The sequence below is a fragment of the Ceratocystis lukuohia genome (genome assembly GCF_044167205.1).
Source record: "Ceratocystis lukuohia strain C4212 chromosome Unknown Supercontig6_pilon, whole genome shotgun sequence".
NCBI lineage: Eukaryota > Fungi > Ascomycota > Sordariomycetes > Microascales > Ceratocystidaceae > Ceratocystis > Ceratocystis lukuohia.
The window spans coordinates 1,091,506-1,115,527 of NW_027263525.1; the positions used below are offsets into that span (position 1 = coordinate 1,091,506).

Consider the following 24,022-nt stretch of genomic DNA (forward strand, 5'->3'; position numbering starts at 1 on the left):
CTCCGAGCCAAGCCACTGAGGGCCAACGCAATGTTCTGGGCCTTGAAACACCTCCATACGGTGGTGCGCCTGTAGACACAAAACATTTTTTTTCTCGTTTTTCTTTTTATCACAGCCCAAGAGCTTGTGCTGTTGTGTTGTTGTGCCGAGGTGCGTATGTAGATGCTTATTGGTCACATCACTGCTGCGAGATAGTCGTTTTAATGTCCAATATGAACCCGTTTTAATATGATCACTTTCATCGTTCTTTGATAATTGCAACATAGTATGGCCGATCTGCATGCGATCGAGTCACTAGCTAAGCTTTGTCGTGTTGTTGGCTTTTTAGAAAGAGCTACTTACGCGTGTGCATCTAGGTTTTTGGCTAAATGTTACCTATGGAAATATACGCATAGACAACTTAGCAGCCATTGTATAGCCTCTCGCCTGAAGCCTGATCCATGTTTCATTGTATACGGGTGGGTGACTTCAAAACCTCTACCGGCTTGGCTCATTGATACAGTACGGGCACAGCACTTCTACATATCCCTGGAATGCATTTTACCACGATGGCTATCTGGATGGCTCCTAATATCAGCCTCTGATGCTCTGCGCCATCGCATGGAAAAAGGGGTCGAATCTATCAGCATGATGCCAAACTCACTTGGTTGGTTTGTAGCCTGAATCAGCCAGTAAAGTAGCGCGCAACCATGGGCTTACCACCCAGTCCAGAATATCAACTTCAAAGAGTTCACTTGATCAAGAAATAGCGCCTCGATGTCAACATCAGCTTAGTGTGGGATTGGCGGACAACTTTGATAGATTTTGTGTACTTTAATTGTCCGTTTCGGCTGGACGGCTAATGGAGCGTCCCCTCCACCCGAGTCCTTCAGGCTATTTGAGACTGAATGCTATTTTTACGTGGTGACAAGTTCGAAACATTTGGCGTGTATGATTGTATAAGTTTAGCTTTCCGATGTCACTAGTTCCCTCAAACGAAAATATTGGGAATGCTATTCTCCGGCACTTTGCACTTAAGTCTTTTGGCAAGAATAGTAGTCCACTCATTTCTCTTCTATAAGCTCTTGCAGGTTGTGACGAGTCGGAAGTATGCCATGTGGTCAGCCAAGGAGATCACATGTTTGGCAAGCCTTCTCTACTTCACCAAGGTCTGGTCCGGATCTATAAAGTAGGAAGAAGCATCAAAGCTCCAACCTCGTCTTGTGACCTGAAAAGAGCCGAAAGGGCTTTTCGTCTTTGGGTTGTCCAAGTCCTGGCCACCGTGTGAGTCGTGCGTTCTCCGCTGTACCGTTGCCGAACTTGCCCTAGGGCTTTTATAAGCGGGCCACACTTTGCTCCATTCCTATTTGCTGTTTTTTCTCTGACTTAGGGCATTTTGGCCTTTCCTTATTGTGCTTTTTTTGCAGGGAACGTGCCGAAGCACTGTTAACGGAGCTTGTCCCGATGACATAACAAAAAAGGCGTGTGATTTCTGGGAGGAAACTACCAAAAAAAGCCTAGTAGGAAAAAAGAAAAAAAAAAAAGCCCCACTTTGAAAGATTTTTTTTCTCCTTGTTCTCACTACCATTCTGACGGCCGCTTTTTGGGCTTCCTCTTTCTTTTTCGTCATCGAATCAGGTTATGGGGATGTAAACCTCAGCACTAGAGAACAGAGAGCGTGTGATCCCGGCCCGTCAAAGCCGTGAAAATATCACACAACAAGAATAAAGGTACGAGTTGCAAGTTCCTCTGCTAGTCTGGAAAATGGCTTCGTAGAACTTGAAAATAAAATACTTCTTTTTCTCCTCGTGTAACTTTGGCTATGCTTTTGTTTTTCCTAGCCCTGGATTCTAAGGAAAATGCAACTAAATGACAAACCTTACTCTCAAATATGAGAATTACCTAGAAAAAGCCTCCCATTGAATTTAAAATTTCTTAGAGTGTTACTTTTTACAGGTCCCCTCAGGCTTCGCTCCGACTGTGTGACCGTAGACACTATTGGCACACCGTAAGCTTCTTGAGGATTCAGCCGATCAGCCGCGGTTTCATTGGTTAGGGTTGCATGGACCATAAAAGGGTTAGGGGGATATGTAGGATTTCGTTATTATCTGGATTCCAAAACATTACTCTTAGTGCCAGTATTGTCTTGGTGGTTGGCTTACCGGATTTGATAGAGGGAAATACCGCCCGCCTGCTGCAAGGTGAAGATGACATTGACAAGGCCAGGATCAGCCCGTATTCAGAGGTCTAGAGCAACCCGCAGTTGATACGCTGTTCAAGGCGCCGAGTGATGAAACTACAAAAAGACCAAAGATGCGTGGATAGTCATCGATAGGGATTCCCCAAAAGGACAGCGCCTAATTCCAGTTTCTTGGCTCTGCCTCATGTGATGGTTGACAAAAGAACGAAGCACTGGCCTATTATTATAGGCGTTGGACATATGATCTTATATGCATTTTTTTGCTCTCTTTTATTTCCCTTTGTCTCATTTGGAGCTGCGCAAGCCAGAAGCGGAGCTGACCATACGTTTAGAGTGATATTTTGCTCAAGACTTGGTAGTCCTATCGCTAATAAGAGGAGATGGAGGTGGGGGAACATGGAAAGAACACGGGGATAGCGTACGAAGAGTCCATCGAAGGAAACAAAAATAAGACAAAAGCTGCAGATAGGTCGCATTTCCTTACACAAGGGGACGTGTGCAGCTTAGCTACGGGTATGCGGATAGCTGCTTTGTTTGTTTCCAGCAATAGATTTGTGTAATTAAACAAGGCGGAACTAAAAACCGCCAGACAACCTCATCTTATTTAGTTTTGCAACGTCGCTTGCCAGGAACGGTAATTCCCCATTGTGCTTGTTCGCCCGCCTATTCCCAAGAGCAAGTCCAATTCCAATGGTGCAGGCAGCGCCCGCTCCCTAGCCTAAACTACCCAATGATAAAGCTCTCTTCCTACACGTTGAAGGCACATATGTATACGGAGTGTGAATAGGCACGCATATGTATGTACGTGTGCCAACATTGCTACATTTACTCACATGAACACACACCAGAGGTATTGTTGGTCTCGCTAACAAGCCCACACCTTGCCCCGCCCCGCCCTGTCTCGGTATGTAGAGATGGGCTCCTAGAATATCGCTCATTAATGCCTAACAAAAGCAAGAAATGTGTTGTGTGCTGCATAGAACCCTAGAATGCAAAGCCAACAAACCAACAAGAGCAGAGCGCTACATAATGCAATACCACTATAATTGACACACAGACTTATTAGAGCATAAGGACGGTTAAAGGAATGGACAATCTATGGTGTGAATCATGTTAGACGATCACCAACTTGATAACAGGGTTTCAAGGATACTCATGGCGTTGATAGGTTCTGTGGAGAATGAAGGGGGAGGGTCGACTAGGGGTACGAGTTGATCTAGGTTCGTAGGAAGAGAGGAGAGGTTGGAGGAGGCGAGCAAAGAAGAGGGGAAGGGATGAAGGGATAGCGTTACACCTTTGGTTTTGGGCTATCTGGTTTGGTTCGACAGCGAGTTAGGAGCAAGTGGATATTTAATATAGTTTCTGCCTACAGAGAGTCACAGGCAAAAGAGAGAGAGAGAGAGGGGGAGGAGGGGGTGGATTGCATAATATAGAGGGTTGTTTGTAACGAGATCAGATCATCCAAGCTGGGCTAACAGCGGCAACTGCGAGCGTCAGTGCCAGCGTGAGGTAAGGTGAGATGAGGCGACACAGTGCTGAATACAGTATACACACTATAGATGCTATCAATGGAACAGGGTAGAAGATAGAAGGTTGAATCTGTATGGAATGGTGCGGTGCAATATAAGAGGGCAGAAGCGCTGCGAGGGACTGGTGGGAGAAGGCGCAGAGATACAAATGAAGCTAAGCTGGTTTCCTTGTGGTGGAGGATTGGTGAACGCTTCAGCAACAAAACGTCATTTTAAATTGACTGGCCAAAAATGTCTCAATTCTTTTTTTGGCGATGAAAGGGGGGGACTTGGTGTTTGATAAGACATGACATAACTGGGGATTTGGTCGTCCTCCTGACCCGAACAGCCCATTTTTCCTGTTACCTTCTCTTAACTCTGGGAGGGGAGGAGGAGGTACTTGGGAGGCCGCGTGGTCTGGCTCTATTTACGCGAGTAGCTGGGAGGAGAGAGAACGAGAGGAAGAGAGAAAAAAAGATGGGAAAGGAGAATGAGAATGAGAAAATGAGAGGGGGCGTAAGGAGAGGAAGACGAGACGAGACAAGACAGGACATAAGACATGGGAAAAGAAGGGAGAGAGACAATAAAGGAAGCTGCGAGTGTCTTTGTTTGTAGCGTTGTAGGTATAGTGGAGAAGCACGAAGCAGTTGAAGTGGAATTGGAGAGGAGGTGACGGACCGTTATTTGCTTATCGGCCGATTGTTTGAGCCCGTCCGCGGCCTGGCCAGGAAGGAAGCGATGGGAAAGAAAAGCTGCTCGGTCCTGTCCTGCTCTTTCCTTTGAGCCTGGTGCTGCTGCTGCTTTCTCTCTGATTCTGCCCAATTGAAAACGAGGCGCCAAGGCAGCATGTTATGCAGATAAAGGGGATATGCATCTATAATGAGAAAAGAAGCTTGGCTCTAAATAAGGACTTGGAGCTGTGACAAAACGGCTGCATAGGCTCCCATGTATCAAGTAAAACACGTACACCTAACTCACTTAGAACGCTAGCTGGGTAGTCACTAGCCATCTAGGCCTTGTGTTTTGCGAGGCAGCCTCTCGCCTCCTCTCTCACATCAGCCCGTGTGCCTATTTCACCTCACGTTGCATCCTAACCTGCATTGCATTGCATCATGGCCTGTGTCTGCATGGCAAAGACATGGTCTAGCTGTGTATGCATGGAATTGCATTGCATTGCAGGCGTTACAGGATTTGAATTGTGTTGTGTTGCTTGTTACTACTGCTGCCCGCAACTGCTAGTATCCTGGTGTGGTCATCAAGCGGTGATGCTGCAGAAATGGGCCTTGACTTGGTAGGGGAGAAACCTTCTTACATAAAGCCTGCAGCCGCGATGCATGCAACATGTGTGGCGTGGACCTTAGCACCAGCATTAGCATTGGCATCAGCATGGAAGGGGCAAGAGAGAGAAAGAGGAGGGAAACAGAGAAAGGGAGGAAATGGGTTGCGGGCACAGCAGCTAGAGGAAGAGACCTCTGCAAGCAAAAATGAAGCACAACAAGACACAGACACAACATGAAATGGAGCTCCTTCTGTTACTGACTGGTGTCTTGCACCTTTGATTTCGCTTTAGAGGAAAACAGGGGAATAAAGCGAAGACATTACAGCATACGTCAAGTCAAGTACATCCGAATTCAAGTTCAAAGCGAAGACATGGCGGCAAATGAGTGGCAGTAGAAGGGCAGGCAACAAGAAAAAGGAACAAGAGGAAGAGGGCAGCTGATCACGCAATTGGACACATGGGCATATAATGATGGCTGATGTTGGCTGCTGAAAGGAGAGGCATATCTGCATCAAGGTCACGAAGCAGTCATTTAGATTCCTTTTGTCTCCTCTTTGTTTGTTTCGATTGGTCTCTGGTCATGTTCATACCATCAATGATTGCATTAGCGACGCGTTTACATGCTGGCAATCTCCCCTGCCCCCTGCTCTCTTTATTGAAAGCTTGGGGCAAGCGGAGCAAGAGGGTTGTCCGTTCCGTGGCATATGTTTGATGCAATTAGAGGGCCGGGACCGCTTTGTCGGTTGGAATTCACGGACTAAAGCTTGCTCCATGCCAACCCGCGATAAACAAATTCAGTACAGTAAACACAGTGCATGACGTTGTTGGCCAAACAGAAGAAGCCTCCTTATCCTAAAATCCATCAGTACCTTGACTGCAGATGTAAATACCGCCGCTGCCTGTAAGAGCGCATTGTTAGCTCGACGCCCCCATTGTCTTCGTCCTTCTCATATATACACCGCAAAAGAGGCAGAACGCAAGCTCGAACGCCCGCAACACTCCTCTCAATATTTCCTGCTCTCGTCACGCCTACTACATACTAGACAGGAAGAAAAAGGAATGAAAAATAAGAGCTGGTTTCCGTCCTTCTACAACAGGGAGGCCAGAAAATATCATAAAGATCCTCTTGCTCTTGGTTCTTCATTAAGGGCCTGCCTGAGCTTGATGTCGGCCGAAGCAGGCGGCTGCAATCTATTACACATAGTGCACATGGCGAGCTGGTGAGCAGCTGGCTGTCTTGCATGTACATACATGTCACCAAATTTTGACTTGCTCATGTGCATACTCTAGTGTGTGTGTGTGTGTGTGTGTGTGTGTGTGTGTGTGTGTGTGTATGTATGTAGGGACATGTGAGTGTGTACTCGCCCATCAGGCACTTTTATTAGCCTCTCAACAGCACACACAACCCCAATATGCAAAATGCGTGTTGGGTCTTTTTGACAAAAGTTCGAAGTTGAAAGCTGAAACTGAAAAGGGAGGCAAATCCTAGGAAAGCTCATCCACTCAGAAACGGCCCGAGGATAGGCCCAGGCTGGGCCAGGTTTGTTGGCTATAGTATGGCCTGGCCTGGCCTGGCCTGGCCTGGTGTCCTGCTACATGCTCTTTGCTTCACTATATTTTTCTTTTCCTATGTCTCTCCTCTTATCTTGTACACCTTGTGGCAGTGATAATTGGCGGGCGAGAACATGCTTGATGGCTGAGAGAGAACCTTCGAGAGCTTTCGTGTTATTAGGCCTCAGATTCAACGACCAAATATGGCTAGAATGTATGGACTGCAATGCCCCAACACCCTTCGTGGGCGGACTGCTCGGTATACATCAGATTATAGAAGCTAAATGCCCTTCCAGGCAAGTCCTCACCATGGTCGGCTGTACTACAGACAGTCACGCCCGTCATGTTTAGGCTTACCACTAGTGTTTTTTATTAACAAAAAAAATAGTTTTTCCCTATAGACAGTGGGCTGGGTGTCAGCTTTGCTGGGCCTATACATTTGTAATAATATCGGCGTAGCACAAGTATTGATGTTGGCTTACAGCCTAACACAATCACCAACGTTGCCCTCCATGCTAGAATTATGTCCCAATTGCGCGTACTCAGCCCCCCTCTAAGATCTGCTGAGGAGTTCTTGGCTTCCATATGCGGAAAACAACATAACCTAGATATCTAGTACTAACGTGAGAATATAGAAAATAGGTCAAGGTGTAAGACCGAATGGCCACATAACTTTCCATCGCCGCATTGCCGCCACCTGTTTGCCCTGGCGATTACGTCTGCATTACATGGTCATGTATGACTGGCACTGTTATACCAAAACATTCCCAATACATGGTAACGCACTTCGGGTGGTTCTCTTCCACTGATCCAAACCGCCATCGTCGTGGCTAAGGGCGTCTTATCATGACTGCCCACCACCACCATCATCGGAATCCTTTCCCATGATGATGCCTACAGTGTGCTTATGAACGCTATTCCAAAAGCGAGGGTGCCATTTACGTACTACCTCGGCTTGAGCTGGTTTTTTGCTGTTTTTGCTGGCCTTGAGATATCATAGTATATGACGTCTATTCGAGGACAGTAGAACGGCGAGAACAAGGAGGGCCTGTGGCACTTGTGTATATTAGTGGCAGCGTGTGAGGCAGCTTCTTGAAATAAAGGGGGGTTGATACACATACACAGGAGTCGAACTGACAAAACCTGCTCCCACGCCCCGACAAATACATGAATGTGGTACAGAGAAACACAGTGATGGCTGACCAAGGCAATGGGGGTCGGTATATCAGAACCCGAAAAGGATCTCAGGCATAATAGAACAATATTCGAAGAAAAGGTATTAACGCCATATCCATTTTATTGATCATCGATGTTCATATGATGTGCCTCATTTGGTCAATGGAGATCTGGTTGGTTATCGAATCAACCATAGGACCGTTCTGCATACAGGAGAGACAGACTTCATGGGGTTTCATATGAGGCTTGGCATATGCTAGAAGCGAAGATCGGCAGGTTAAAATGTATGTTGTAGTTATTGAGAAACGAGCACTTGTACTCTGTTTAAAGCCTCACCAATCGACGTTTATTGTCGCACAAAGCTTGAGCGAAGGGCTTGGCAGTCTATCATCGTGACTGAATAGGGTTGCAAAGGGTTAAAGTGGACAGGCTTGAAACACGTGAGCGAGCACGTGACCCGAGGCCTACTCCTCCCGACGAAAGCTTTCATTCCGAGTCCAGCCTGATTCACCCAGGAAATAACCGGGCCAGTGTCGATTTCGCTCCGAACATCACCAACTTCAATTGTCCCTCTTCTTACGAGCCCGACTACTCCGTCTTGCCTTGTCCCAACCTCAGAGTCCCCATTCTCTGGCTTTCTCTTTCTCTTTCTATCCCCTCCATCTCACAAATTCTTCATCATGAACTCCCTCCGTGTGGCTCGTGTGGCGCTTCGTGCTCGGCCAGTTGCTGCTGCTCGTCTGCCTTTTCAGCGCAGAGGATATGCTGAGGCTGTCTCTGACAAGGTATGTCTTCTTTGTAGTGTATTTTCGGGAGGGAAAATTTGGTAGTCTTCCTTGTTTTGCCGAAGCAATTCTTCGGACAGCCGGGACGCTATAACTAATGATAGGGAGGGGCTATGAGCTAACAATACTTTTACAGATTAAGCTGAGCCTGTCGCTCCCCTTCCAGGTATGATAAATGAGGTCTAGGCCTTTTTTCTATTTTGATATCCTGCTCCTTGCTGCAATTGGTGTTGAACAATGGGTGGGTGGATATCCTGCTGCCGGCGATAAATATGCGATTCTGGGCGATTCTAGAAATTGGCCTTGTAGAAAAATACCGTCCGACGCCGAGCGCCCTGCGCGATCTCTACTATGATATACCTCGACAACTCAGCATTGATATCCATTTTTGGCTATAGCTAAGCGCAATTGCCATGTGGCTAATTGTTTCCGCCCATTATTCGACGACTTCACGAACCGCCGCCCACCCATTGCCTTCTTAATACTCCGATCTTGCGAGTTTAAAATAATGTCAGATAAGAAGGCCTAAGCGCTAACTGATTGCATCTTGCTCCTCGCGCTCTATAGGCCATTTACAAGTCTGAGGATGTTGTTCAGGTCAACATTCCCGCTGAGTCGGGTGATATGGGTGTTCTCGCCAACCACGTTCCCTCCATTGAGCAGCTGAAGGCTGGCTTGGTTGAGGTTGTTGAGGAGAGCGGCGCCAACAAAAAGTTCTTCCGTATGTATTGCCTACAGAGTGTTAACCGACTGGTATTAGTCGAAAATAGGCGTCCATAGGTGACCCCTGTATACCCTATGTTGCTTTGAATTTGGCTAACCGCTTTGCATGTAGTGTCTGGTGGCTTCGCTGTTGTCCAGCCTAACTCATCTCTGTCTATCAACGCTCCCGAAGCTTACCCCCTGGAGGACTTTTCCGCTGATGCTGTCCGGGCTCAGATTGCCGAGGTGTCCAAGGTTGCCAGCGGCTCCGGTAGTGAGGTCGAGGTTGCTGAGGCCAAGGTTGAACTTGAGGTTCTGGAGACTCTACAGAGCCTGTTGAAGTAAGCACTTGGCTGGATAATGGAACAAAATACAGCCAAAGAGCCAATTGAATTCGCCTGCGCTTGATTTGACGGCTCAACTATATTATCTGTTTGCCTTCATTGCTCTCCTCTGTCGAGTGTCATGTCCGAGTGTCGCGCCCCTACTCTTTTGTTGTCTCCCCCTTTTCCATCTCTTCACGCTTGCCATCATGTGAAGCCCTGCAAAAACACATTGTGCCCGATATCCTAGGATTTTTTTATCTAGGAGCATGTGGATGTCACGTCTGCGTCTCCTGTCTGTACAAAATAACATATCACCAATTCACGCAGCCCTTGAGATCCTATGAAGTGCTATTGAAGAAATCATGGTATATTCGTTAGAGATGGCGGCTTTGTCTTGATAGCGCCATTTTAGTTTTTTTTTTTACTTCTATTGTTGTAGTTGGTTGTGATGGCATGGAAGAATGGAAGTCCTTGTTACGGGTGTTTGTAAATAGGCTTTGAAGGGTTAAGGCCAAGAGAGTGGATGTCATGACGGAATATGTAAAGTTGGGGGGTATAGATGGGATGAGCGTGTGCGTCTTCGCGGTACGATTATGAGAAAGGGAGAACAGAGAACAGGCGTGTCTAGCGGTACTAAAGCGCTAGGCAAGGAAAGAACAGACAAAAGCCCTTCAAGACTCCATGGGGGGCATCTCAAACTTCTTGCCCTGGGCTTCGGACGTGAGGACGATCAACTCTTCGTACATGAGTTTGCGGACCTTTTCGCAAAGTGCAGAGACGTCGTCGGCGGTCAAGCCCTTGGTAGGGATGGGGTCAAGGACTAGAGATTAGGAGGAAAGAGGGGGGGGGGGTTAGCATGAGATTGCAGTTGGATGGATGTGGGAAACACAACAGATATGGGGTGTTTCTTACCTTTCACAGGAATGCGACCGGCATTGAAGACCCAGTCCTTGGCATACAACACATGGCTGTAGTTGGCCACGACGCAGGGCACAATGGGAACGCCGGTCTCCACAGCTAGGTGGAAAGCGCCCTTTTTGAAGGGTAGTAGCATGGGCTCCTTGGAGTAGCTGCGTGTGCCCTCAGGGAACATGTAGACGCTCTGGTTGCGCCGCTTCATTTCCTGGCCAGCAGCTGAGACGGCACCACGGGCACCCTGGCTGTTGGTACGGTTGATGAAGATGGCACCGCTAAGGGCCATGAACCAGCCGAGGATAGGGACCTTTTTGAGTGAGGATTTGGCGGTGATGCTACAATGGGTGGGGAACATGCAGCCAAGCATCAGAACATCGAGCTCAGTTTGGTGGTTACCGACGAAGACAGCAGGTCGCACAGTTCCGAGGTGGTTCTTGGGGTCGACGACTTCGAAGCTTAGACCTAGTAATGTGCTGCAGATGTGCTTCATGACACGACCTCCAAACCACTGAGCACTATGATTCTGGCCGACCATGCGCATGACAATGGCGGCAAAAAAGCCAGCGGCTGAGGCAATCATGCCGCTCATATAGACCGCCATGGAGCGGGCTATAAAGCCAGGTTTGGAGAGACCGAGCACGGACAACATGAAGAGAGCAAGAGTGGCCAGTACATAATACTGGAAGAACAAGACTATCCACATGGTAGGAACAAGAGAAGGAGAAGAGGAAGAAGAAGAAAAGAGAAAGGAAACGGAAGAGAAGGGAGAAGGGAGAAGGGAAAGGATAGCCCTATTATAATTAAAGAATTAAGACGGAAGAGAGAGGAAGACAAGGCTGTGGCGGTACGACAAATCAACAGGTATTTGCGGATGGCCCGTTCAGGCTGTCCTTTTTTTTTGGTGGGGGATAAAGAAAAAAAAAGAGTTTCTGGCGGGGTTAATTTTTTTCCTTTTGGAAATATCCCTTATTAATTTAATTCTTTTTTTTTTTTTTGGGGGGGGGGGGGGGGGGGGTTTCAGGGCTTAAGTAGAAAAGAATGAATCGTAGGTAAAATGTTGGGAAAGAGAACATATGAAGTTGGGGGCACTATTTGGAGGAGGATCTGGAACGGAACAATGAGAGGTGTAGTAGCATATAGTTGAATACAGTGGGACATAGCAAGGGGCAATAGTGGACTGCTGCTGGACTGGCTGCTGAAATATTCATCAGGCATCTGAATCATGCATGCATCGAAAGCAAAAGCAGTCGTTGCACAACCCATAAAGCTTTATTTTTGTAGTATTCTTGGTGTTGTCGAAAGCTTATCTCTAACATGTGATTGACAATTAGCGTAAGAAGCAGGTCTAACTGACACAGCTGCCAACAGCTGTCAGGTACATGCCAGGGCAGCTGTCAGAACTACAGCAACAAGCTTAACTTTTATCCCAAGGCTTACAACACATCGACCGGACGGTTTACACTATTTTCTTGCCGTTATTTCGCTCGAGACTTGGATTGAAATTCTCTCCCTTCACGCCCATAATCCCGCCGTCTCATTGTCCTGTCGGCTCGATTTGCAGCTGATCGTCGCATCTGACTCGTTACTCTTGTTGTGACGGTGTTTCTATTGATAGCAATAGGCCCCCGTTCCTCCGTTTATAGCTTCCCTTCCTTAGGTGCCTTGCCCTTGTTGATGGACGAAAGCTACTAACAATTATTATAAGCGTTGCATTTCTTCCTTTTTCCAACAACGCCTGCTTTGTCTTCTCATTTCATCTGATCCCCAAACAAAACACCGTATAAATATACCTGAAATGTCGTCCCCAGCCTCGACCTCAGCTTCCGATCCGCCGCCCCTCTCGGCTCTCTTCCTTATCGAATTCGACGTTAAAGCTGGCTACACGATCCTCTGGAAACGCGCCGTCTCGGAAGACATCCAACTTGACGATGTGGTCGAGTTCAAGTCGCTTCCCTCAGGCCTGCACGAGGTGGCATCTGACCTAGTGTACTTTGTGCACGAGAGCGGCTATGCTGGCCTGAGCGCATTTGCTAACGCACAAGTCGATGATGAAGCGATGCGAAATGCGCGCATGATTGCTGTGGGCGTTTTGGTGCCTTTGAGCTACGGAAGACTAGGCCGCGCATGGCAGCATACCGCCGAAATCCAAAGGCTGGCACAGTGAGTGCCCGTTGGGCCACAGAGCTCCTTGAATTCTGTATGCGCGAGTGAAAGCGGTTTGCTAACTCCCCCTTCATCTATAGGCAACTTGCCGGCGACAAGACCAAGATCTCTCTTTTAGAGTCCTACTGGAAATTTCACGCAGCAACTTCGTCTCCAGACCCCAACACCACAGAAGCCATTGCAGTAGACGCCAGCAATCCATCAGCACCACTATCATCGCCATCAACTACTACATTTGCGACGTCCACAAGCCTTGAACGCCACCATCCTGCGCATAGTTTATCTAGATTACTAGACTCGTTTGGCCCGCTGATATTTCCGCTGTTTCGCGCTGCGTTGCTACGCAAGCGCATCTTGATATCGTGTCATGCGCCAGTGCATGAAGTGAACGACTTTGGTATAGTCTAGCCCTCATGAATGAATGCATGCAAAAGCAACTACTAACAGCCAATTTGCCGATTGCTTGCAAGTTTACGATTTTTCTATTCTTAGCAATATCCCCTCCTCTGTTCTCGATATTCTCCCTACAAACTCTCCCACCCAGAGTCTCCGCCCACTTTTCACAGTGGGAGTCCACGATATCCCTCTTTTGGCTTCAAATCTCGAGCCTTTGCTTGTCAACACCTCTGAAGATTCGGGATCTGGCTGGATTGCCTGTACCACTGACAGCATCCTCGCTTGCAAGCAATCGCTCTGGGATATTCTTGTGACTATTCCACCCCCGGCAACATGCTCCCAACCAGATATCCCCAAGAAATGGCCAAGTCTGCAAACCTCGGCAGGTACGACCATCAAGGCCACTCAGCGTGACCTCCGACGCTACATGGCCCTGAAAGCAGGTCTATCCCAAATAGCCACCAGCGCCTCTGTCGCTGCTGCCCCCTCTTCCTCATCCGCATGCCCTGCGCACTCCTCTACGAACGATGACATATCTCGTCCTGGTTCTGCGATCACCCCGCCAGAGGCCTCTGATGCCAGCATTGCTGAGATCGTCGAGCCCATGACTTGGACTGCTCTCGCTTATACCGGCTTCATGTGGTGGGCTAGTGCCGGTGAACAACATCACAGCGACGAACTCGACGAGGAAGCTGCCGACGCCGCGCTGTTAGCCGATTTAATCTCTCCTGTGCCTACTCCTGGAACCATCCCACGCTACCACGATGACCCGCAGCATGCAGGGTTCGAGGGACTGCCACCACCTAAACCTGCCGCCCTGGAAACAGGCCAGGACACGGACACACGTGTGAGCCTAGCCATTGTCGCATATTTCCACCGATTGACGACACAGATTCTCAGTGTGGCTGCAGATGTGGCTACATCTGCTGCACCATCTAGCGGCGCATCCGACTATGCTGAGTCGAGGGAGTCACAGGATAGCGATGATGGTGATAGGGCCGATGGTGAGTCTATTGTGGGAGATAATGATGGAGAGGCATTGTTACCGCTAGACGACGACGATCGGGATGAAGGCACGCGTGTAGGAAGCCATGTACTAGAGGCAATGGGCCTGGATATATGGAGTGTTGCGGATACAGAGTTTGTCAACGCCGCATTGGACATGTACTTTGAGCGAAGCGTGTACGTGGAGACAAAGGGAGTGGAAGTCTGTGGTGTGCGGGTTTGCTAAAGGGCTTTGAGGACTGTAGAATATGAAGGATGCCTGGGGAAGAGCAAGGACAGCGGCTTTACAATGAATAGCATGTCTTTTCAATGGCGAAACTAAGGCAACTAGCATCAACATGTTTTCTGCCCAACATGCACCAATTACATGGCCATCATCAAAACCAGCATGACTGAGGCAAAATAACATATTAAACTAAGCAAATACCAGAAAACCAGAGCAACCTCTTTTTTTTTTCTCTTTCTCTTCATTGTCTCTCCAGAAGAAAGCTAGAGAGGGAAATTGAGAACAGGAATAATTTGAAATGAACAAAAGCTAGTCGTGCACAAGAGAAGAGCCAGAAAGAAACCAAAACATTGAACCGAGAGAGCTATATAAGAAAGAAGGCTGCGGGAAAACAAGCGCCGTGCCATACGATACAGCAACAGTATACTAGGAAATAAAAGAGTACAGGCAAAGTCAAGTGCATAAGGGGATGATGATGATGGATGAATTAAATTCAAGAGAAAAAAAGATGGAAAAAAGCTGACAACAATAAAACCTAAAAGGACAACTATAAATCGCCCTCATCTTCCGTGTCAGTGTTGGTATCACTAGTATCATCGTCTACATCATCGTCTGTGCCCGACTCGTCATCCGATTCGGCAGGGGCACTCGGCATCTTTCCGGTCTTAAGCATGTGCATGGCTCCAGCAATAGAATCTGCAATAGTAGCAAAAGTTTACGTGTTAGCAAATAATCGTAATATCCAAGTGTGAGCTTTTGGTTCACAGGAAGTAGGTGAAACTTACCCTCTTCAGGTTCGCTAATCTCGTCTTCAGCCTCGATTTGCGCTGCCTTGCTTCCGTCCTCTACATGCAATATCACCTCCATCTTGGTATCAAGGCCAACATAACTATCGCACACGAGGTGCATAACGAATGTGTAGTCACCAGGCGAAGGGGGTGCGGCAAACACGGCCTTCATGGTCTGCACATTGAAGGTCGGCTTTCCGTCGGCTCCTACAATTGGCTGATCCAAAGAAGAAAATTTGAATGGCGGTACGGCCATCTTACCCTGCTTTGAGTCCGTCAGGAAGATATACCAGCTGGGCGTAAAGTCACGCGCAAACCGAGGAGCGTAGGTCAAAGTAGGCAGGATGTTTTCCTCCTTAACCGAAATCACCTTGCCATTGCTGTCCTTGATGGCCTTCTTCTTGCGTCCAGTAAGGGCCTCCAGGTCATCTTCAGCCGGGTCAAGATCTTCAAGCTCACTCTCATCAACCTTAGGGATATCCTCGCAACCGGGGGGATCACACGACCCTTAACAACAAGGCTAACTAGAGAGGAAGGGGTGACGAAGCGCTCGCCAGTAACCTTAAAGAAAGCCTTTTCAACTTGGAAGTCAGGGAATTGCTTGGCAACGCCTATGGCAGTCTTGTATTGATCGTTCGTCAGGCCGCCCTTAGTCACAACCAGGTGTTTGCGGTGGGAATCGGGAAGAGACATGAACTGGCGAAGGCTCACATGAGTCTTGGAGTCACCGTCAATAGCCTCGACAGTCTTGTTAGAGAAGAAAGGAAGCTGGAGCAGAGCCGATGCTTTAGGTGGGATGGCCTGCACAATGTTCTGGGCTGTGTGGAAGGAGGCAAGAATGGGGTTGGTAAAACTGTAGGCCAGTGTCATACCAGTGAAGGCTTGTACCAAGCTGCGCGCTACCGGGGCGACTTCGAACTTGGCCTTGTTTAGCGCAGCATCTTCCAGGTCAACACGGTGAATGTAAGCCCATAGAAGCGCTAGAGACTTGCGACGCACAAGATCATCCATCTCCTCGAGCTTCTCGCGGTTTTTGGTTGTCAGCAGGGACGAGATACGAGCCTCAATTTTGGCGAGGCCGTTGTCTGCCTTGTCCTTGCGAATCATCTCCTTATACTCTGCGCCGGAGCTGAGAATGGTGATGATGCCACCCTCATCAATGTCATCGGTGTACTGGCGGAAGAGGTTATTGGCACTTTCCATTAGAACGCCCTCTTTGCTCATGCGTTGAGTTCCGTACCACCAGCGACCAACATAGTAAGGCAGAAGAACGCCGAGGAGGAGAGCATATGCGAGGACGACATATTTGCCATTGCCTTCAGAAACAACCCACTTTGGTAGGGCAATGCCAAAGGAGAAATCCAGAGACTTTCCGTCAGGGTGGCCGTACTGGAGCCAGTTATTGCGGATCTCCTCGTTGGTTAGAGCCTGATACGCCTTGGTGAGTTCGACATAGTGGGCATTCAAAGACTCGATTGTTTCGTTCTTGGCAGTGTCCGGGCGGATTTTGTCGGGGTGGAAGCGAAGGGACAGCTTGCGGTACTTGCTCTTGATTTGCTTTTCTGTAGCGGACTTCACGGGAAGAAAGGTTAGCAAAGCGAGAACTGTGAACCATGGAGAAACGAAAAGCGACAAAGAAGTTAGCCATCTAATCAAGATTCTTCTTACCTCTACTAGGCCGAGAATATCGTAGGGGTTGTAAAGCTTCACATCCTCCTGGACTTTGCGTGTACTGATGAGATAGACAGAAACAGCCACGGCAGCCCAGGCCAAGATAGCCACCAGTGCGGTCTTGATCTTGCGTTTCTTGCGCTTCTGCGACGCCCGCAGACCCTGTATCACATCGTGATGCTCTGCCTTGAAGTCAGTCACAATGTGGGGGGTGGTAGCGGAGATGTCTTGAGAAGAAGAGAAGAGGTTGATGGTTAGGGGAATGGCGACAACGGCAGCAGCAGCGCCAGCGAAGAATGGGAAGAATTGAAGCTGTAAAAATAGAGAAGATGAAGCGTTAGAAAAGACTAGAAACCAGACCAGTGTCGAGAACAAGAAAATTACTTACATCTTCATCGTAGGAGTATTCGGAACTCATGGTGAGAGGTGGGAATGCAGTTGTCCTGCAAAGCGACTGGCGCCTTGAGTAGTAGCTAGTTGGCTTTTTAAGTGACAATGGGAGAATAGCAAGTGACTAGGGAAGAGGACACAAAGCCAGTGAGGCCGACAAGGAAGCGAAATCGCCAAGTTCAGTAGAGAATGGTGTAGGCGATAATAGAAGATGAAAAGGAAATCTAAAGAAGGAAAAACGGAACAAGTGCTAAACTGGCCTCTTGGGCTGTAGAGGGAGGAAGTTGCGAGGTTGTGTCCACTAAAGAAAGGCTTTTGCTTCGTCGTTCTTTGATTGAAGTAAGGACACAGCAGAACAATTGCCAGTCTTCGCCGTGACTTAGAAGAAGAAGTTTAAAGAAAGGAAGAAGAAAAAAAGACGAGGAACCTGTAGATGTTGTTTTCAAGATCGAAATAACAAACAGAGCGCCAGCCAGCCACAGAGAAAGAAAGGCTGAAGGTGGCCTTCTCGCCAACAAAGCCAAATTGGCGTATATGAACAATCTAGAATATCTGGCTTTCTGGCAACAAAAGCGCAAAAGCTCGCCCACGCTAATACTCTTTAGGAAGGTAGCCGGTGTCAAAATTGATGCCGCACGTGACTTTGCAGGGGCTAAATATGCTGCAGTCGTGTTGAATACGATATCCACATGGTACCAACAAGACAGATGAAACTTACAGGCCACATAACAAATAATATAGGTGCTTATATGACTTAGAGTCAGAGGGCACTGAGCAACCCATCTTAAAATGGAGCTTGTATTGCTGTGCGTATTAACCTTGAATTTAGGGTTAAACATAGACGCAGGGTCTAGCTGCAATAACATGACACGCAATGCATGTGAAAGTCAAGAAAAGTCTTTTGAGTTTTAATGAAGTAACCAAACAGCACGCACACACAGACGATGAAGCTATCAGAGAGAGCCCAACTTAGAGGGTCTGGTCGGAGCTACCTCGAACCACCCGTCGTCCTCAGAAACCTCTAGGCGATATATATACACTGCAGCTTTAATCTCATGTCTTCTACTCCTCCATCCATCTATGCTTCCTCTTCATTGGCTCTCTCCTATTTCCACTCCTCACTCTAAGAACGCTTGCAATGCATGCGACAGCGGTACAATCCGCAAACTACGTGCACGCTTGAGTCCCGAGCCAGACTCGGGCGCTGAGGCCATGGCTGTCGGGCTTTTATCATCGGACCACTTGCGGAATACACCTTTCAGATCACGCGGGATGCCCTCAAGCACTACTGTGGAAATTGGCACAAATGGCCGATCTTCCATGCCACTGGCTAGAATGGCATACTCTTGCGCGAAGTCAAGCGCATTACGGAATGACGCATATTGAGTCTGTGCCTTGGCGCCGACAATAATATACATCTCGAAAAAGGCATCGATGACGTAGATGTTGGTTGGTTCCAGATCAGCCTGGTTGAAAGGACTCAACTCGATGATCTAAATGAACGGTTAGAATAAAGACTAGGCCGAGCCTGGATAGGCCATCCAGTTATCGATAATCAATAGAGCTGTCTCACCTGTTGCTTTGTCGATGCGTCTGACTTGAACAGCCGCGAGCTGTACATGTCGTAGTTGGGTTTTAGTCGCCAGTGGTCAGCTGAGTGTGGCTTGGGACTGCCATTAAACATCGACCATAGTGACTCTGGCTCGTGGCCATCATCCACCTCTTCCAGTTCGCCCATCAGCGTCAAGTCCATACCAATCAGCCGAGCACAGCTTAATTCCTGGACATCGCTGCCTTTACCCTTCCACAGAACACAACGACCGCCCTTGCTAATCAAGTATGGAAAGCCAGAGCAGAGGTTGGCTGACGAGAAGTCAATCTCGTCAAAGATGACCTGGCCTAGATGTTTACGACCGCAAAGCATGCTGGGCGATAGAGAGTCAAACCTGTTGCTAGATCCCCGTCGAATAATTAAAACACCACCAAGGGCATCAATGAATTCTGCTGTTTCCCGGCCTTGGGCCATACGAATGAGATTGGCATCAGCGGCTTTGGCCTCGCGGTTGGCGAAAACCTGGGCATCTTCAACTTCAGCAGCTGGCACGTCATCGCCGGCCCAAAAATATACCTGCGCAATACTGCCGCCGGTCACAGAGACAAAGCTATGTATGCAAATGTACATCTCCTGTTCAAACAAAATCCGCTCATTATGGGGAAGCACGGGGATTTGGCGGCCATCGCCCGATAGTTGGAAAAGCTTGAGCGCATGGGTTTTGACGACCTGGGACGCCTGGGGACGCTTCATCAGAATATCTGCCGTGTCAACATGGTAATCACGCTGGGGTTTCTTGTCCCCAAAGAACTCTGAAAGAGCAGCGGCAGCGTCCATGGCAGGCTTCGTCAACGATCTAGGAGTGCCAGAACTGCTATTGCCAGTGGCATGAGCAGAAATGGTCTTGGGAGGTGGGGTAGCATGGCCGCTACGAGCCGTGAAGTCCAGAGTGGCTTCCTTGGATGGGGTTTTGGCACCCAATGTTTTAAAAGATTGAGGGGTCATAGGAACACTTCGTTCGGGATCATTAAAGCTTGGCTTCGGGGAAGCAATAGGTAGTGTTTGTGCAGGCTTCATCGGGGTATCGGATCTATCCTTGTTTTCCAGCCGTGACGAGTACGAAGCATTGACTCTAGAAGAGAAAAACCCTTTGCCTTCTGGCCTAGAAGGTGCGGGTTTGTTGGTTACCGTTGGCAATGGGCGGGAACCCATTGGAGGCAAGGGCCTATCAACAGTGGAAGTTGGTGTAGTAACAGGTTGCCAGGGCTTACGACCAATGGGGAGAGGCTCGTTTTCGGGAAGGGGGGAAGTGCCCCGAGGCTGTCCTGAAGATGCCAGTGCCTCCACCTCAGGCTTGGTGGGTAAGATCCGGGTAAACTTTCGGGGGTTGACGTCAGCCTCCTTTGTACTTGGCGAATCAAGGGCATGAGCAGCATCTCCAGAGCTAGGTTTAGGTTCTTCAGTGGCGGGATTTTCACTGGGAGGAGGGGCTACCGAAGTCACCGACTCTTCCACAGGGGGGTTAGCTGGAATAGTAACAGGCTTGGAGGACGGTGCCTTTCTGCGAGGCCCACGGGCTCTGCCCTTGGTTAGATGAGTAAGCTGCGGGCCAGGGGCAGTAGGGGTCTCTGTAGTTCCAGACAAAGAAGCGGAAGGCTTGTGAATATCAGACTCTTCTAGGCCGGTGGCTTTGTTACTGGCGCTAGATGTCATTGGAGGGGGTCCACGGGCTAGCAAGCCTGCTAGAGAGTTATTAAACGCACCATCTAGACCGCCGCCTATGGAGCGCCCATAAGCCTTAGTGGGGGGCTCGGCTTTTGGCTTCGAGACACTTTCTTGGACCTTCTGGGTGAGCTTATTTGTAGCGGTTTCGACTGACTGCATATTCTGCCGTATAGAGAACGATGCTGGCTTGGCCGGGGTTTGCGGGGACGCCACTGATTTGGACAAAGGAGAAAATGGAGATCCAGAGACAACAGAACCTCGGCCCAGCTGTTTGAATTTCTCCAATCCTTCAGGGGCTTCCGTTCGCGATACTGAGCCAGAGTTGGGCCTGATTCCCCGTCCTTCTTGTTGTGCTTGCTTGAAAGACTCGCGCTTCTTGAGAATGTCCTGTTTGAACTCATCTTTGATCTCACTCTTCTTGGGGCCACCAGTGAATACAAGGCCGCTTTTCCCCTTGAGAATGGTATTCTTCAACTCGTCAGGGGCCACATAATTCTGGGTGGTTGTTTTACGCAAACTCCCAAAGACGGCCTTCAGCTCTTCTGAGCCTCCACTACCTTCAGATACAGATGGCGATGTTTTGCGAGTTTTAAGTGTGGACCGAAAGTCAACCTTGCTTGAGGCAGAAGGGGGGAGTTCTGGCTTAGGCTTTGATGAAATGAGAGGTGCTGATGGTTTATTGACCACAGGCTTGATCTCTTCAGGAGCTGCAGTAATAGTAGGAGACACGGGCTTTGTGTGGGTGCTTCCGGGGACAGATGTAGTAGGAGGGGGAAATACACCAGAAACGGGTGTCGGGGAAACAGTTGAACCCATGGGGATGTTGCGCATAAGACCACCAATCTTGACTTCATGCTTCACCACAGGACCCTTTGTGTTTTCAGGTTCCGGCTTGGCACCACCGGTTTTGTGGGCTTTGGCCTTGTTCAGCTCAACCATCCAGGCAGGCTGCGACAAGGAAGGTGTATGTGTTTTCTTGGGAGATTCAGGCTTGTTGAGAGCGGTTTCGAGCCAGCTAGCCTTGGTCGGGCTCCAACGTCGCGTGTCCATTGCCTTTGAAGGGCTTGATGGGGGGGTAACTTCATCGGTACTTTTTGAAGCATCTTGGGTCTCCCTGTCGGTGGAGTTAGGCACTGAGATCTTGGAAACATACGAGGGGTCGAAAATAGGATCCGAAGGCTGCAGAGCAGGAGCCGGGCTTTCCATTGACTTTTCCCTCTCGTGGGAGCTTTGGCGGGATGAAGGATGGGATTTGTGAAGCGGCATAGACGGAATATCTCGGATCAAATTATTCGGGCGGCTCCCCGTGCGATTTGCGGCGATGGACTCGGCGCGTGCAAGGCCTGCGGGCGATGTGACACTCCAACGCTTAACGCTGTCAGATCTCTTCATCATAGCACTTTGCACAAAACCACCAAGGCCCTTGGTCGGTGAGATAGGTCTGTTAGACGCCATGCGGCCAGTGGGTGAGCGATCAGGGCGTGCATGATCTAGGCCCTCGGCATTATTAGAGTATGAAGGGGGATCAAGCTTGGGTGAGGCAGCGAGATCGAGGATGCCATGGCGCGGACTTGTAGGGAGGGCTGGGTGTTCAGGAACCATTCCAGGGAGTCCTTTTCTAGAAGATCCAACGTCCGAACGGTCGTCATCCTCGACCTGATTTCGACGATATGCAGCGGAATTAGCGCCACGATCAGCTGTCTGGCGGAACCAGTTAGAGTCTTTTGAACCTAGAGCCTGGGCGATTTGGTCTTTGGTTAATGTCTTGTCGCGGCTAGGAGACACTGAGGTGTCGGTGGGCGTATTAGAACGGGCATATGCGTTCTCGGTGGCGAGTACTGAGAGAGGCCTGGCACGACGATCGTGCTTATCTGGAGACTGCGACGGCCGGCGTTGCCATGAGGGAGTAGATGGCTCGCGAAAAGATCGCATGGTTTGGGATTCATCGTGTATCTTAGAGTCGATGCCGTTGCTTCCGCCAGATTCGTTTTCCTTGGTCGAAGAATTTGAAAACGAATCCATCTTAGAGTCTTCAGACTTAATTGAAGTGCTGCGGTGTGATGGGGACTCCAGGCGGAGGTTGTCTGTCACGACTATGCTGGAGCGTTGTAGTATGGGGGGTCTTGTGGCAGGAGACGATGACTTTTGAGGAGAAATGGACCTGGCCCGTTCTGAACAGTGAGAGTTTAAAAAGTCAGCTTGAGGAGACGTGAAAGGGGGGGGGGAAAGGCATGTATAGGACGTTGTTTGTCGCAAATCAAGGTGTACGTTGTCAGTAGAAAAAAGGTTTGAGTTCTTAGGCTTGACAATGAAAAATAAAAAAAAATAAAAAAATAATAAAAGACAACAAAACAAAGACAAGCCACCCCACTGTAGAGTGCTGAATGCACCTTAATTGTATTGACCCGTGCTGGCCCGGAAACCAGACAAGCCTCAGCGACTAGAATGAGAAATATGGGAGCTTGGACGGGGGTGGGGGTACACAAGACTCAGGGAGCCAGCTGCAATTGTACTGTTGACACACACGGAATCACCAACACGTTCACATAACAGTAGACTTACCAGCACGGCGGGCAGCTCTTTCACTTCTTTCTTGTAGAATGCGCTCCTCCAGTTCTCGCGAACGGGCTTCATCCTCTTCTATGCGGCGACCCTTGAGCTCCTCGACTTGTTGGAGGAACTGTGAGACGTCGTCTGACATGGCTGAATGGCTGTCTATGTGTACGAAGACTCGGAAGGATGGGAAACTGACAATACAATAATTTTGTAGAGACCCGCACCAGATACGATGTTGTAGACAATAGTGAAGGGGGTGGTCGAGTCAGATAGAGGAGGGGATGATTATGTATGTGGCAAACAAAATGCAGCAAGCAAGCCTTGTCACAAGCTATTGTGACATGCAAGCTGCTGGGCTGGGCTGGTTGATAGAGGCAAGAGATGATGTTTCACTTGATTTGAAAGCAACCCCAATAAGAGCCAAAAAAAAACATTCAAAAAAATTCGATGGGCCGTTAGGTAAGGAGATGAAAGTTATATGTATATGGGCGTCGGAGTATGTGGAATGACTAGACGAGGACAAAGAGGATCATTATAGTCCTGACCAAGGCGAAGAAGTGTAAGCGTAGAGCAATGACGGTAGAAGAAATTTGGCCTAGCAAAGACAGCTAAACGTAAATCGCGGGAAACTGAGAGCAGTAGAACGAATGATGAAGGGGGGGAGATGCGTGTGGGCGATAGAGATAGACGGAAATGAATAGAGATAGAGATAGAGATAGACGGGAGCCGGCAGCAGAGAGCAAGGCCGGGTTACAAAAGCAGAGTATAGAATAGAATAGAAAGAAAGAAGAGAAGAGAAGAGGATAGCTAAAAGAAAAAGAAAAAGAAAAGAAAAGCAAGAATTATGTAAAGCGGGAAAGACACAGAAAGAAAAGAAACTTGACAGGAGAAATCAAGGAGAAGTAGAATAATAATAATAATAATAATAAATTCCAGCTGCAATTCAAACATAACAACAGAGCAACAAGGCTGACTGTCAGGAAGGACAAGGCAGGGCATCAGAAAAAGGGTTGACAGTAATACAAGAAGCGGCTCTTGCCTTGTCGAATTGCTATGCAAACCGTTAAGTGCAAATTGCACAATGTATGTACATGCTGCATCAGCGGGTATATCGTTATGCCTATATAGC

General features: G+C 48.6%; 5 protein-coding genes across 5 annotated transcripts; 2 read left to right on the forward strand and 3 right to left on the reverse strand.

Moving 5' to 3' along the window:
* Window positions 1–8,373: 8,373 nt before the first annotated feature.
* Window positions 8,374–9,525, forward strand: HOO65_060265 (ATP synthase subunit delta, mitochondrial; the record flags this gene model as incomplete). The annotated part of the gene is made up of 4 exons (XM_071003955.1): window positions 8,374–8,478; window positions 8,615–8,644; window positions 9,046–9,199; window positions 9,314–9,525. The coding sequence occupies 4 exons, from the start codon at window positions 8,374–8,376 to the stop codon at window positions 9,523–9,525; spliced, it is 501 nt and encodes a 166-aa protein (XP_070857615.1).
* A 652-nt stretch (window positions 9,526–10,177) lies between these two features.
* On the reverse strand, window positions 10,178–11,124 carry HOO65_060266 (putative 1-acyl-sn-glycerol-3-phosphate acyltransferase; the record flags this gene model as incomplete). The annotated part of the gene is made up of 2 exons (XM_071004005.1): window positions 10,178–10,326; window positions 10,419–11,124. 2 exons carry the CDS (start codon window positions 11,122–11,124, stop codon window positions 10,178–10,180), a joined length of 855 nt encoding a protein of 284 aa, XP_070857616.1.
* Window positions 11,125–12,216: 1,092 nt separating this feature from the next.
* On the forward strand, window positions 12,217–14,211 carry HOO65_060267 (Protein LCHN; the record flags this gene model as incomplete). The annotated part of the gene is made up of 2 exons (XM_071003777.1): window positions 12,217–12,581; window positions 13,032–14,211. 2 exons carry the CDS (start codon window positions 12,217–12,219, stop codon window positions 14,209–14,211), a joined length of 1,545 nt encoding a protein of 514 aa, XP_070857617.1.
* Window positions 14,212–14,758: 547 nt separating this feature from the next.
* Window positions 14,759–17,088, reverse strand: HOO65_060268 (uncharacterized protein; the record flags this gene model as incomplete). The annotated part of the gene is made up of 5 exons (XM_071003725.1): window positions 14,759–14,907; window positions 14,997–15,446; window positions 15,503–16,571; window positions 16,668–16,982; window positions 17,059–17,088. 5 exons carry the CDS (start codon window positions 17,086–17,088, stop codon window positions 14,759–14,761), a joined length of 2,013 nt encoding a protein of 670 aa, XP_070857618.1.
* A 1,090-nt stretch (window positions 17,089–18,178) lies between these two features.
* Window positions 18,179–23,038, reverse strand: HOO65_060269 (gelsolin repeat protein; the record flags this gene model as incomplete). Its single annotated transcript, XM_071003602.1, has 3 exons — window positions 18,179–18,553; window positions 18,634–22,508; window positions 22,900–23,038. 3 exons carry the CDS (start codon window positions 23,036–23,038, stop codon window positions 18,179–18,181), a joined length of 4,389 nt encoding a protein of 1,462 aa, XP_070857619.1.
* Window positions 23,039–24,022: the final 984 nt, after the last annotated feature.